The following is a 16,352-nucleotide window of genomic DNA, read 5'->3' as shown; positions in this document are numbered from 1 at the left end:
ATTTCCTGCATTTCTAAATGCCATTTTCATGGTGTTATGATTTTAACACAACAAAAGACAAAGAAGTGCAGGCATTTCAAAATAAGCATAAGAAAGGGGATGGAAACTGATATGGGAAATATTTAACCGATGAAAGCTTGCAAAAAAAATTGTGCAGTGTGAGAAAAACAGCACAATGAAGCGGAAAAAAAGAAACTGTATTAATAAGGAAATATAAAAGTGTCAGAGAAGAATATGAAGATATCAAGAATTTGCAAAGCTAACAGATTGTTACATGATTTTATATAAGAAAATGATTTTAAGTATTTGAAAATCTGTTGGAATTAATGGATTCGTTTTATACAGTCCTATCCACTCACCTCAAACCTATTGATATCAACATACCAATTGTGTCAACAAAAAAGTGAAGACCTGGACCCTGCTCCGCATACTAACACACTAAACTTCCCATGTATGTCAATTTGACATAAACTTCGGCACACTTACATGAACAATTTTTTCAAGTGCCTAACAGTATTACCTGTATTCTCTTATTATTTCTTATGTTGACAAACCCTTATCCTCATGTGTGACAAGCTAGTGAGTGAGTGAGTGCAGCTCGTGCTGCGCGTGTGATGGAGTGAGTGTGGCTTGTGAGAGATTGCATGTAAGTGCTTGTGACACACGAGTGAGTGTGGCATGCGTTAGGCTTGTCAGGCCAATAAATTAGCCATATTGGGAGGGCCAATCGTAGTCTACTGCTGTACCACAATGAATACCACGACTGGAATAAAATGCAAACTTGAGCTGAAAACACTGGAAGATACATATCGCGCAGTCAAAGCAGAGTGGAAAATCCAGAAAAGAATTCCGCAAAATCTTCTCTGTAAAGCACAACATCCTAGAGAGTTGGTTGAAATCTACCGATTGCATACAGGCTGAGTACGAAGCAGGGACAAACCCGTCGCTCATAAAGAAAAGAAAAACTGCAAATTTGAAGCAACAGAGGATGGATTCCATGGATTCACAGCTGACAGTGCCGAAGAAGACAAAGAGGTGCTGTATGAAACTCTTGGTTTGCAAACACCATAGATCTTGCGTTAATGTGGATGCAAATGAGCAGTGTACCAGATGAAGATATTATCACCTCAGTAAAGCACGGTCAAGAGAACAGTCGACAAGAAGCTGAGGAACCTAAAACTAATGATGAAGAGCCCAACGATAACAGTATGTGACGTGCAAAAATGCATTTAGCATATATGAAGGATTGCAAACATTCATTGCTTAATCCAAGCCATCGAAAAAAATAGAAGGAAAAGCTAAGTATTTGGCTAAACTACAAGACTACAAGCGCTAATCTGAAAAGAACAAGTTTCGCACATGAAACCAAGTAATCGTATATAAAATTTAAATAAATTAAAGAAAATACACAATTTCAGTACATTTCAGTGAGTTTCGCCCACAAAATTTACAGTCAATTCACTTTACAGTATATCTGTGAAGCGCTTTGGGATGTCTCAAAGACGTGATAAGTCGCTATATCAAATGCAAAGATTATAAATACATGTAAATAAATGGTACAGAAATTGTGATCATAATATATGAAATATACATAAATAAATGCTTCAACAATTTTTAACCACAGCGTATGTGTGTTGTGCGTTCGTTTATGTTAATATTCTAATTATGTCGACATGAGCGGGTAGGAATGCATTTATTTTCTTAGTATACAATGGTTTTTCTTCATTTGAACCTGAAGGGAATCTTTGCTTTATGTCAATCTGGGTAATTAATGTACACTGTGGGATCTTTACTTTTTGGAAGTATTTTGCTGATGATATTTTACATAACGGAACTTAATTTATGATATTCGGAAACTGGATTTGTTGCATTAATTGCAATTTCCAGTCTGCAAAATTTATGATTCATGAATTGCAAATCCCAAATTAATAAAGCTCAGAAATAAGAGCAGCGAACAAATGGGGATGAGAATGGCCAACTGTTACCACTCCAGACCTCTTTTGGCTGCAACTTGGGATTCACGGACTACAAACGTTTAAAGCATTAGTTCCATTTTGGGAATATTTCAAATTAGACCCCAGTCCATCATAACACAATACAAATTGTTTCATAAAGGAGAAGATATGTGCACGTTCTGCTAATGATAATGCTCCTTAGTAAACTGGCCACAAGGAGGCATAAACGTATAATTAACAGCAACAACTTGCATTTATATAGCATCCTTCACACAGGAGATTTGAAGGGGAAGGTGAAAGAAATTATTTCACCAAAGGATTTCACAAAAAGGTGCTTATTGAAGCTGACCATAACAATGTTTAAAAAGAAATGTAATAAATATTTATAAAGAAAGAATATAGGGAAAGAACAGTAAAATGTGATTACAGTGAAAGAGCTCACACCAGCCTGGGGCTGTATGAGCTGAATGGCTTCCTGCAGTACATAATACAATGATCAATTCCTTCTGTTTGTACAATAAAAATAGTAATTAGCATAAATTGGTTTACTGTGCACTTTTCTTCTCAATTATTGGCTAAGTGTGAAGCTTTCTTCACTGAGTACATTTTAATAAAATATATCACATTTGTAATTTCATGTATATTTCACAAGTGGAAACTTCTGTGCCTCAGCAGATTCATAATAATAATTTCTTTTTGTATTTTTCTATCTATAATTCTAATATGTTGCTAAGGTAAGAGGGAAAAAAACAATTAAAGTACTTTCCCTATGTCCCAATTTAGAACTTTATTTTTTTACCCCAGTTCAGTCCATCTGCACCAAGCAACATTCAGCAACAACAAAAACTTGCATTTATATAGCACCCATCATGCATGAGACACTCTGGGATGCTACCCAAGTGGAAGAAGAGACAGATGACCTGCTCACACCTCCTCTTTGCCTTGGACTATTCTAGCTGGTAAACATGTTTGGGAGCTGTCCTGGGTGATTATGGTCCCCTCCACTCCAGGATTCTCTGTTGGTACGGTTAACCTGAGAAAATCCCCATATGGGAAATCTCAGCCTGTGACATAGTGTGTTGGAGCACCAATGCACTATTATGTGGCACTATTTTATTTTAATAACAAAGGAGAGAAATGTCTAATTTTAAGTGCACAAAATAAACATTTTGGGACAACAGAAGGGTGACTCTTCTTTCACAGATTCTTTTAAAAAATGACACTGCACCTTGTATTAGAAGCTGGCTTATTGTGCCTATGTATTATAAATAGTCATACCAGGAAAATAGATAAAAATGTTGTTGGTGGTTGATTAGCTGATCGCTCACTGGGGGTAATAATCCTTCCCCCCAAAAAAAATTTAATCAGTCAATACACGACTGTTTGTGTGACACTGCTGTGTGCAATTGGCTCCCATGTTTCACCCACAAAATACAGTCATGCTACTTTACAATATATACTGTGAAGCGCTTTGAGATGTCTCAATAACAAGATAATAATAAGACGTCTGATAAGGTGCTATATCAAATGCAAAGATTATTATTATTTTTGCAATGAATACAATACCCCACATAATAACGTGATTAAGGCTTTAGATCTACGGAGTCCTGTAAGAACAACAAAATTACATTTATAGAGCGCCTTTCACGTCAGGAGGACGTCCCAAAGCGCTGAACAGTCAGGTGTCGGGGCCTGAGCATGCGGGAGAGGTGGGGTAGGGGTGAGGGAAGGCAGAGAGGTGGGAGGGAGACCAAAGGCACGATCGAAGAAAAGGGTCTTGAGACCGGCCTTGAAGGAGGAAAGGGAGGAAACAAGGCGAAGGGAACGTGGGATGGAGTTCCAGAGTGTGGGGGCAGAGAGGCTGAAAGCCCGGCCACCGATGGTAGGGTGGGTCGGGCGGGAGACATAGAGCAGAATAGAGCCTTCTATCCACTGTAGCTCGCCTCGCAAGCGAGAAACATGGGTTTGATTCCCGACAGGGTGAAACCTTGGGCAAGTTTCCTACTCCACACGCCTGATAATAATCCCTCAAGAAAAAACAATAAATTGGTCACTTCAACGCACGATTGTTTGTGGGACACTGCTGTGTGCAATTGGCTGCCGCGTTTTGCCCACAAATATGCAGTCAATTCACTTTACAGTATATTCTGTGAAGCGCTTTGAGATGTCTAGAAAACGTGATAAGGCGCTATATCAAATGCAAGGATTATTATTATTATTATTATTACTTCATGTGTTACAGAAGAAACTAGCCCTTTATAGATAGTTATACCCTTAAGCTGGAATACTTAATGTGATTTGGTAAATTGCTTTTGCTTGCAATTTAATTCCTAACAGCAATATTACTCAAAACAAACATCAAAGCATAATAGAACAAAGGCTGCTGCTTTCTCATGTATTGGTGACAGTACTGTCATACCTCGAAATTCTTAGTCTCTTATTTATATGACATCCCACAACCACAGTTTTTTTNAATAGAAAATTATACTGATATTTTGTCCCTAAGGTACAATCATGATTCTAGAGCACACTAGAATCTTAATTACTCACATAACCTTTGACAAAAAAACAGAAAATTGCAACTCATGCATTACAAATAAGTGGGAAATTCCAGCCAAACAACTGTGGCTATAGAGAAAGATAATTTTTTTTAAAAAGAGTTTGATATTGGGGAAAGGGAGGGGTAATAAGAGAAATTAAATAAGGCCGAGTGTTCCAATAGAGATACTGTCCTCCGAAAAATAATCTTCTGGAAGGTTAATTCAACTTGCTGTATAAATTAATTGCTCCCTTTCAGCTGTGTCCATTCCCCCTCGAATAAGCAGCAGGATTTTCTGTTAACAACAAAATGTTATTTCGGACCAGAACGTGAAACTAAATTTTATTTATTTATTCATTTATTTAATTGGTCAGCCATGTGGAAACCCATCATCATGCTAAAGAGTATCCAAACCAAACTGAGACACATGGAAATTCCAGAGATAGATTGTTGGAATGGAATGCACACCCTTTCCCTGGAGGGATGCATCCTGCTTATCTAATTCCGGAAAGTATTAGGCGCAGGTTTGCAAGAGCCAGGACTTGGGGACCGCAGAGTGTGCGTTGGGGTACTGCTGGAGTAGAACCAGCTAAAACCACACAGCTTGTCATCGATAGCATTGTATGGCAAGCTTTCACGCTGCTTGTCCAGCTTGGACAACCCTACCCATTAAGGCTTTGTATTGCAGGGTAAACAGGAGCTGAGTGGGAGGATTCCCTGCTCCCAGTGACTGTTTTTCCTTCAACATCCTAAATTTAATTATATTTTGTTGCCTTAAGGCAAGTCAGAGGCATAATTCACAATTATACTTTGAGGCAAGTGTCTTTGACTTATGAATAATACAAGTTTGTATTATTCTGATCTTCTTCGCTTTGAAGCATTTCTGCTTTGTTGCACTTCGTCCCTGGATGTTTGTGAGATTTGAGAATAGATACAAGATTATTACCTTCAAAGCCCTCCTAACCTTCTACCAACCTTCCCGCTCCCCCCGTTCAGCTTCACGTTCCCCACCTCGCCCGCCCCACAATTGGCAGGCGGACCTTCAGCCACTCTGCCCTACCCTCTGGAACTCCAACTCGCAGTACCTCTGCTTTGCCCACTCCCTTTCCTCCTTCAATACCCATCTCAAGACCCTCCTCTTCGACCAAGCCTTCGATAACCCTCCTTCCCCCCTGCTCTCCATCCTTCCTGATCCCGATTCCCAGCTCGGGTCCAAAACACTGATCTTCCAGCTCCTTGGGACGTCTTCCCGACATGAAAGGAGCTATACAAATGTAATTTTGTTATTCTTGTATTACTCATTTCAATAAATATGAATTAGCCATGTTGAAATGTAAATAGACTGCTACAAGAAAAAGGCCTATAAATAGGTAACACATGCTGAAAATAGTGAGCGAGTTCTAAATGTTGGCTGATGTGATTCAGTACAACAAATTCTTAAAAAGTAACATCTTAAAACCAACAAGTTCAAATTAGCCAGTCCGACCTGAAGGAGAGTAGCCAATCGAGCAGGACTTGGAAAGGAAGATCACTGGAAGCAGGGATTATTTCCACTCCTCTCCCATGTGTGGAGCCCTGTAGCTCAGTGGTTAGAGCACTTGCTTTGCAAGTGAGAGACCTGAGTTCAATTCCAGGCAGGGCGAAACCTTGGGCAAGTTTCCTTACTCCACACATCTAATAATAATCCCTCCAAAACCAAAAACAATAATAAATTGTTCATTTTCAATCTATGACTGTTCGTGGGACATTGCTGTGCGCAATTGGCTGCCGCGTTCGCCCACAAATATAGTCAATTCATTTTACAGTGTGTTGTGTGAAGCGCTTTGGGACGTCCTCCCGACGTGAAAAGCGCTATATCAAATGCAAGGATTATTATTATTATTATTAACCCTTTCAGCCAATGCACCAATGGGTAGATTGGTCCTAGCTAGACAAGCATCAGAAAGCTTATCTGACAGTGATCTCAATGGCAATCTATGTCATTATAGCTTTTTAAAATTCCACAATGCACACTGTACCCCTACCTGTGCTTAATAATCTCTGGAATTAGGTAAAACTGGCCTCCAGTCTTCAATTCTCTCACCAGAGGAAACAGTTGCCCCTTATTCAGCCTGTCAAAGCCCTTTATAATATTATTAAACACTTCAACCAGATCATCGCTCAATCTCCTCTATTTGAGAGAATTCAATCCAAGTTTTCCATCCTTTCATCATAATTTAGACCTTTGACACTAGGAATCATTCAAGTAAATTGATGCTACACACTCTTTGAGGTCAATATAACCTTCCTAATGTTTGGTGACCAAAATTGTACACAATATTCCAAATGAGGTCTGATCGGTGCTTTGTACAACTGTAATATCACTTCTTGACCTTTGTATCTCAGTCTGGTTTGAAAACTCTTAAACATAGCAATGGGTTTAAGATACCTGCCTGCTAAAACATATCAAAACCTAAGTACTATACACCACCAAGACTGAAAAACAATAGAATAGAAATAACGGAAGGCAGGAAGCTTCTTAGGTTTGGTGACACTTTGAAAACTTGTCGATTGTACGAAGAACGAAAACTAAGGAAAGTTACAGTGTGCTTCAAGCTAGTTTCTTGGAAAGAATGAATTACAGCAAGAAATAGTACAATGATTTCAACACAGATACAGTCTCAGGAAGAATAACATACGTGTGTCATCAGCTTGCCGCAGTGGTAACACTCGCCAGTGAATCAGAAGGTTGTGTTGTGGGTTCAAGCCCCACGTCGGGATTTTAAACTTACAGTCTAAGATGATACTCCAATGGGGTGCTGGACAGCAGCTACTGCAATGCAGCAGTCCCCCAACACTACACTGGAGTGGCAGCCTAGACTTGAGCTCCCAACATGGTAATTTGTTCCACATACAGGTTAAGTAAGGTGCATCCCTTTTATAAAACATACCATTAGCAGCACCATGCGTGTAGGGTATTCTTGAAGGTCAAATAGAGAAATCCCCACACTATACATTGGTAGATTTGACTACGACTATCTTAACTCTGCACTAAAAGAATGTCTTTTTTTTAATATAAGAATAAATGTAGGCCATTATAGGTTTAGGTCCAATGTCTTAGGCCCACATTATGAAGGGACATGATAAAATGGCTGACTTGCAGGTCATCAGTACGCTGCTAACGTCACTTCTTATGCTTGCACATGAGCATTATGCATTAATAGGCACCACTGATACTTATTTCATAAAGAAATGTCAACTGTGCATATAGCATATGTGTGCAGGATACAGAAAGTGATATTAGTTGCATTCCTCCACATAAATGCTGCGCAGAAATGACATTATTGATGACCTGACGACTATTTCTTTCACGATGACTGCATTTGGACGGCGAGATGTTGATTTTTAAGTGCAAAAAGGTTAAGATTTTAGCACGGTGCCTTACAACAGAATTTTGAACAAATGATTGAATTAGATTATTTTATATTTTTAATTTTAAAAAAANTCAACATGCATTAGCTCCAATCCAGATGATTTTTGAGGATCAGTCCCAGCACCGTGAATTACTCTCATTTACCTTGTTTTGCTGAGTTCTATCTTAACTGTGCACAAAAAGGAGCAGGGAATAATCCATAAAGAATAATTTAACACTTAATTCTAGCCCTCGGTAGATGATCATGAAAAGAATCTGTGTAGGAGTCTGTGTTACACTTCTGGCAAGCGGGAAAATGGAAAAATGCAAATCTTGTAGATTTTAGTTTTGAGATACAGCTACATCAAGTTATTTTCCTAAAACACCACCAGAAAAAGAAACATATGCAGTTTAGTTTAGAAATCCAAATATAACTGGACTCTGCCTATGTGAGGTTTTAGGATTTTATTATTTCTAGATGTGAATTGAAACAAAGTGTTGTGTTCCATAGAACAATCAGCAAAGGTTTAATGTCAATTCCAATTAAAAAATATTTTACCTAAATAATGATTTTGATCTATGTAACCCTTAAGAACCATCAAGCTTAAAGGCATCCTTATTTGGCGAACGGCTACAAATTAAAATGAATTGTTTGCCCTCTAAAGCCCTAGCTCTATTGTGTCAATTCTGGTTAATTCATCTTTGGCCCCTGGTTAAGGCCAATTTCCAAGTTGAAAATTTGCTATGAACATCATAGTTCACTCCCAAAGGCCGAAGCTCAAGACACCCATATAAACAAAATCCCTAGGCTAATCTGTCCTGTTCCTTTAGACTCCAACAAGATCTCAGGTTATAGTTTTCCCAAGAACATCTCCAACTTAAGCAAAAAAGACTGTAAACAGGGAATGCAATCAGGTGAGGTTTAAGAAACACAAACTACCAGAAAATATTCCACATTGACTCATAAGGCCATGGAGAATAGGTTAAGACCCCCAGGATTCACACATTTTCCTCTGGTATCAGTCACAAACCTGCTCAATCTTAAATTCTGCACTTCATGTAATCCTGTTGACACCAATTCAGAGTGTGTGACTTGACAATTAAAATGTGTGGACAATACTTGTTTGATTTATCTTTAATTGCAATCAGTTTTGATCCTGATCAATCGCAAGTTCTTCTAGACATCTTCCCAATGATAGGCACTATATACATGTAAATTGTAATGTATTGCAATTTCAAAACTAATGTCAACAAAGCTAAGTGCATGCACTCACTTATCCCTGTGCTCCTTGACTACATCTCCAGTAAGCCTTCCTCAACTGTACCTCTTTGTGATCCTCTGAGTTAATAATCCTTGCATTTGATATAGCGCTTTATCATGTCTTCGAGATGTCTCAAAGTGCTTCATAGAATATATTGTAAAGTGAGTTGACTTGAAACTGTGGGCGAAACGCGACAGCCATTTGCGCACAGCAGTGTCCCACAAACATTTGTTGATTGAGTGATCAAATTATTATTATTGTTATATATTTATTTTAAAGGGAATATTACCCCCAGAAAAGTGATCCACCAATTGACTAACAAGAACTGGGTTCCTAGTTACTGCTAGGTAAACAGAGGCATGCAGAGTAAGGAAACTTGCCTAAGGTTTCACCCTGCCCAGGAATCGAACCTAGGTCATCTCGCTTGCGAGTGTTCTAACCAAAATGCAGATATTTTATACAACATCTATTTTTCCAGTGGAAAGGAATATCATTTGGATGTTGTTCATTTTAGTTCTCCACAGTACAAACTGCATAGCAAAATACATCTCTGAAACTCACCAGGAAAGATCAGTTAATTCTACTTGTGCAGTAGTTATTATTCAGGCCAACATATGGAAAGTTTCTCTCAAAACTCTGAAAGGTAGCTAACCTGGAGAAGTTTACATGCTTTCAGCAACCATTACAATCTCAACAGCTCAAGAAAACAAGTGCTGCAGGTCCTCAGAGGCTGCCAGCGTCTGCACTATGTTGCTGCAATGCTTTTTTGTTTGTGAAGGTAAAATAAATAAGGAAGAATGTTAGATTACCCACTGTGGGTCTGCCTTTCTCTTTCTTCAAAGAATTTCCAGCCTTCCCACACAAATCTGCACCAAGCCAAGAATTCCTGGCTTCTCTTGTTGTCCGCAACTACTATAATTTGTATTATTCTGTTCTTGTTGAACTCAAGATCTCTACTGTTACTCAGAGACCTGAAACTCAACATGCTCTTAACATTACAGTCCCTCAATTTACAATCAAGCAGAATTTGGGATAATTCTTAAATTTAATCTTAATTTCAAAAGGGGTTTTCCATTCCAATTGGCATGAAGTTAATGAACAATTTTGTTTGCAGTATTGATGGCTGGGACACAGGGATAAACTCCCATTTCTTTTCGGATAGTGCCATGGGATCCTTAACATCCACCTGATCAGGCAGTTCGTTTCTCAGTTTAATGTCTCATCTGAAGGACGGCGGCTCCAACAAAGCAGCACAACCCACACCACTGCATTGGCGTGTTAGAGTTCTGATGTTTGCCTTGAACAGCGGGTGGCAATAATCCTTCACTTGTGTAATGCTAAATATCTTGTTAAAATCATTTAAAAGAATGAATAAGGAAGCATTAGCATTTAGCAGGTAGTTGTAGAGGAGATGATGAGTAAATGGAGTTGAAAATAGTTACATAGTGAACCACCATAACACAAGGATCTCAGACAGCACAATAACCGCGCATAATGGCTGATAATATTTTTTGACTCACTGCGCATGTATGCAGAAAAATTAAATGCCAGTCAGGAAGCAAAAATGGCCCACTTTCGTGTCATTGGGCTACAGCCAAGATCACTTTGTGTACAGCGTACAAGAAGTAGCATTGGCAGTGACCTAATGAGCCAGAAGTTGGCCATTTTCATTGCTCCGCGCCTTGTTGGTGTCACGCTTTTCTGCAGGTCAGACGTAGCAGCGATGCAAGAGGTCTGCGCATTTTGAATATTTTGGAATAAGTTAACATCGGGTTTCAAAGTCCAACAGCACAATAAACAAACCAACGTCCTAGTTAGAAAAACTTAGTAATGATAGCCAGGAATAACAACATTCTCACAACGACTGCTATTATTCTTCAAAATAGTCACTTTAATCCCAATCACACCAGTCCTTGCCAGGCTCCATTGGCTCCCAATTACTGAACGGATCGATTTCAAGATCCTCTCATTCATTTTCAAATCACTTCATGCCCTCGCACTTCCCTACCTATCCGGTTTGCTTACCCCCACTCCACCACCCACTGTGTCCGCTCAGCCGGCTCCGGTCTCCAGTTTGTCCTTAGTCCCCTCCGTCCACCATGGATGGCCGTGCCTTCAGCCACTACACCCGAAACTCTGGATCTCTCTCCCTCAATCCCTCTGCCTGGCTCCCTCCAAACTAGATTTGGCATTTATATAGTACCCTTCACACAGGATAGTGTCTATGCTACTATTGTAAAGAAAACCACCATATTGATGTGTAGCAAACCAAAACATCACATTGCAAAGAAACCAATAATAGTTATTAAATCAACTTGTTTCAATGTTTCTAATCACTAGCAATAAATGTGAAAAAAGCTTAACAACATTAATAAAGCTAGTTAATTTCCAAGCAAACAACACTGCAAAATTAAAAAGTCTATTGACCAGTGATGATCAGCATCCAACGGAAAGGCTATTCTTCCGAATAATATATTCACTTGGTTATTCTTACCTTAAACAGGGAGCGGCAGACATATTCATACACTAAAGCTTTCAAAGTGCTGATCAGAGCTGTGATTCGGATCTCTGTATTTTCAGATTCCTATTGGGTAGAAAATGAATCAACTTATAAATAGCTTTACTGCATTGGTGGTATGTATAAACACTGTGTATCTTATTTGATTAATATTTATCAAGATATATATGAAATAAACTCTTATTTGGTTTTGATACTCTTAAACATGGTGATGGTTTTCTGCATGTGCCAGACACCTGGATAACCAAAACAAGCATCTGGAAAGGTTAACAACAACTTGCATTTATATAGTGCCCCTCACAGGGCAGCTGCTGTTAAAGCCAGAGGTCGAATTATGATAATATTACATTTGACATAGCGCTGCATCACATCGTCAAAATGTCTCAAAGAGCTTCATAGGAACTATTGTATAATGTCGTGACTGTGTAATTATAAGGAAACTCAGCAGCAAAGCAAATGTGTGCACAGCAATAATCCCACAAACAAACATGAAGCGAATGACTAATTTTATTTGGGGATTGTTGGCCAAGGCAGTGGGAGAAAAACTCCCTTCTTTTTCGTACAGTGCCATGGTATCTTTAATGTCCACCTGAACAGGCAAACAGGACAGGGACATCAGTTTAAAATCTCATCCGAAGGACAGCACCTCTGACAATGTCCCAGCAGCACATTGGAGTGCAAACTTAGACTGTGAGGTCAAAGTCCCAATGTAGGCTTTGAACCTACAACCTCCTGACTCAGAGATGAGAGTGCTATCATTTGAGCAACCTGATGGGAGTTCATGCCAAGATTTGATTCTAGACAGACAATCTAAAAGGTCTGCAGTAAACCTGGAGTGAAAGGTGAAGGCAGAGGCCTAGATTTGAGTGTTATTCACATACATATGGAAGTAGACCCCATGCCTGCAGAGAATATCATCAAAGTGGAGCATGTAGATAAGGAATTGAGGATAGAGTCATGGGATAACTATAAATGACCAAGTGGGTTCCAGAAGAGATGCCTCTAAAGGAGATGTAGTAAGAATGTTATGATTTCTTTATTATGCGATTTCGCATTGAACAGAAAAACATCAATATTGTCAGCAAGAGGTATCTTTTTGTAATCTGAGGCAAACTAAGTTTCAAAGGGAGAAATATTATGAGATTGTCTACCCATAAAAAAACTTTTAAAAAAAAACTTCAATTCCTCCATTACTAAAGGAGTTGCCCCAGAGGTATTTTTAATTATTTTTGCCCATCAATCATAAGACGCCAACAAGTGACCTTGAAGATTTTAATAATAACTTCATACAGCGAGGGGCAAAGAACAAAAACAAACTTAAATTAATAAATGTTTCAATGTAAATTAAGCACAACATGTAGGTACACAAAATATAAAGGAGGTGAAGTTCACCATTAAATTAAATTAATCACCAAAATGGAAGCCCAACACGCTACTTATGCCACACAGTGAAAGTAGCCATCCTTGAGATTGTTAGCTGCTGGCGAGTTTCCATGATATACTTTCAATGACTGTTGGCTGGGTGGCCATGGATAGTCTTCAAGAAATTAGTTTGGATTTTTAGTATAGTCATCTCTCCATTTCTCTTGAAAAATATAAAGTGGGACTAATAAACACTGCGCTTCCTCAATAGTATGGGAGAAAAATGGACTTTACATTTCTCTTAGAGATCCTTTGGTGATTAAAATGAACAATATCCTTGAACTGGAGACAAATGAATACAATAGTGAAAAGAAATTGGCATTTCTGTCCCAATGTCTCATAAAGCAGAGATGTTTTTGATTTTACCCATTAGATAGTCTACCAACTCATAAGATGCAGAAAATAATGAATGATGAGTTTTAAACATTTAAACGTAAAATAACATTTTTAAAAAGTAAAAAAGAACAGCCACAGAAACAAATTGACTACACTGTATGATTCGTTTTGGCAACTATGAACAGTATATGCATCTCCATTTAGTAAACTGGAAGTAAACTCAAGAGAAATGTGAAAACAACCATTAAAAATAATTGTATTGAAGTTGATGGCAGACAGTTTGCTCATATTTGTATCACCTGAAGAATAAATCATGTCTTGCAGCATTCTTGACATTTGAAAACATACCTTTCTGGTTTGTAAGGATCGCTGGAAGAGTCTAAGAAAAGCTGCTAGACTGAAGCAGTACATATTGTTAATTTTAGATAGATCAATGATAATAAAGAACATCTTGCTGGCAGTCTCGGCAAGTGGAAGATATGCATCCCTTTCCTGCAAAAAAAATTGCAGTCAGTTGCTGAGGTTTTGCTGCCCTCTGTAGACAGAATAATATAACAATAAGCCAAAGGCAGACCGTTAATCAAGGAAGCATCTTAATTTTATTAAGGATGCATCAAAAATGACAAAAGCTTTAAGTCTTGGAGTAATGTGCTCTAGAATACAGATCTGAAGGGTCACATGTATGAGTTCCAAACATCGATTTGTGTGCCTAAAGGCAAAGTCTTCTTATGTATGGTCACATTGTTCAGTCTGACAGCACTGTGAACTCACTGTATTGAAAATGGCTCCCAGCCTGAACTGCCATCACTGCTTCAAAATAATGCATTGGCACATTTTTAAATTTTTTAAAAAATGTATCCATATGCTCGAGCAAATTTAATTTTACTAAAATATTTTAACTGATGTAGAATACGTACGTATATACGTTAGATCAATTTGTTATTTTACAAACAGGATTTTTTTTAAGGATCATATTTATGAATTCACATTATAGCTTTTTTTGAAAAATGTAAAATACCTGATCTAAAGAGACTTGCAATCTGAATGACTCAGTCAGGGAATCTTGGATGAGTGCACTGCTCGCCTTGGTCTGGTTGAGAGATTCTATGAGCTCTTTGTTTTCCAGTATGTTTCCTTGGGAAGTTGCCAATGTCTAGGGAAAAATTATATTTATATATTTTTTAATTTATTTCAGCATTCCCTTTTGCTAAAATATGACTATAGTCTTATGTTTAGTCTTACAAATTGCAACAAAAATGATTCCCTCTGTGGGTGTAAAATACCTCATTATTTTCCTACTCCCTTGGTCTCCATAGGCCATCTTACCTTCTGTAGCCAACAGGGAGGATAACCACCATGCAATACTGTACAAATCAGTCTTTAGGAGATATTCAAGAGAATCCCAGAGTTAATACCTTGAAAGTTCTCAGAACTTTCTCAGTGCAGCAATAGTGAGTGACTCACGATTGAAGCAGGCGTCTGCAGGCTCAGTAGTAGCACTCTTGCTTCCGAGTCAAAGCTTGTGGATTCAAACCCCACATTGGGACTTTAAACTCACAGCCTATGTTGACACTAATATGGTGTGTCAGAGATGCCATCCTTTGGATGAGACATTAAACTGAGATCTCAACTGCCTATTCAAGAGCACTACTCAAAATGAGAAGAAAATTATTCTGTCCTTCCTTGCCAACCATCCCCCAGATAAAATTATCCAATCGTTCTCCATTTGGATGGGTCATTGTTATGCATAAATTGGCTGCCATATTTGCTTACAAATACCATTGATTCACTTCACAGTAAAATATTATTAAGCACTTTGAGACATCTCAATAACTTAACAAGGTGCTACATCAATGCATGGATTATTATTATTACTACAATATTATTATAACTTTTGTCCAGCCTTGTGTTGGTTCTCCAACATTTTGTTCCACTGCAAATATATTTTTGCAAGCAGAATATGTCAAACAAATCAACAATGAAAGAGGCTCTAAAGTTCACTGCTGTGTGGTGGATTAGTTCTGTTAGAGCTCTAATGGTTGTTAAGAGTTGTAGAACTCATTACATCCACACAATGAACTGTCAGGCCATTCTCTAAATGCATTGAGAAGAGGTCAGATGCTTCCCCCTTGGAAAAGGAGATTCAAGCTGAGCAACAACCACTATCGCAGTGTCGGCAGATGTAAACCTGGGAGCAAATCTCCTTGCTTGATCACGGTATAAAATATAATACAGACAAATCAATGAGAAACTATAGACAAATGCAAAATCAAATAACATTTGTATCCTTAGACAAAATACAGAAGAGTATAACCTATACTTAATAAATATTCAGCAGTTACACATTTTCCACTGCATCTTTTAAACAGCTGCAAATCCACTTGTGTATCTAGACATTGTGATGTTCTTTTGGATCACATTGTTTGAGTTATCAGTTGCAAAATTGAATTATAAACAGCTCTAGTTGGCGCAACACAGTTTACAAGATAGTTTTGCAAAATGAAAGCAGGCATGTAAATCAATGTCGTTTTTTTCCCTTTCAATTCTTTGTCTGTAAAAGCTGTTCTTCTACAGCTTTGTCCAGCCAGGACAAGTAGACAAAAGCTTCAGGTTACTGCACAAACAATGAAATCCTGCAGAAGAATTTTAAGTAGAGTACCACAGCAGGATTGTAGAGTTGTGAAGCAAAACCTGGCGTAATTTCTTTTTGGTCAGGCGGCTGTCTGACACACGCGGAAACCCATCATCATGCTTAAGAGTATCCCAAACAAGCTGAGATTTCCATGCATCCCACCTACACATGGAAATCTCAGAGATAGATTGTTGGAATAGAATGCGCACTCTCCCTGGATGCATGCATCCTGCTTACCTAATTCTAGAAAGTATTAGGCTCAGATTGACAAGAGCCAAGGCTTGGGGACCCCAGAGT

General features: G+C 38.4%; 1 protein-coding gene across 1 annotated transcript in view; it reads right to left on the bottom strand.

Annotated features, from left to right (window-relative positions):
• LOC103185779 (cytoplasmic dynein 2 heavy chain 1) overlaps positions 1–16,352 on the bottom strand; it is a 311,776-nt gene that overhangs the window by 160,538 nt on the left and 134,886 nt on the right. The window contains exons 69-71 of the mRNA XM_042334736.1: positions 14,442–14,576; positions 13,772–13,915; positions 11,642–11,731 (exon numbers count right to left, since the gene is read on the bottom strand). Coding sequence (XP_042190670.1) covers positions 11,642–11,731; positions 13,772–13,915; positions 14,442–14,576 — 369 coding nt within the window. The remainder of the gene's footprint in view (positions 1–11,641; positions 11,732–13,771; positions 13,916–14,441; positions 14,577–16,352) is intronic.

This window comes from Callorhinchus milii, unplaced genomic scaffold (genome assembly GCF_018977255.1).
Source record: "Callorhinchus milii isolate IMCB2004 unplaced genomic scaffold, IMCB_Cmil_1.0 Scaffold4, whole genome shotgun sequence".
Taxonomy (NCBI): Eukaryota; Metazoa; Chordata; class Chondrichthyes; order Chimaeriformes; family Callorhinchidae; genus Callorhinchus; species Callorhinchus milii.
Note: the sequence above shows the minus strand (reverse complement) of the source record. Positions and strands in the feature narration are given on the sequence as shown.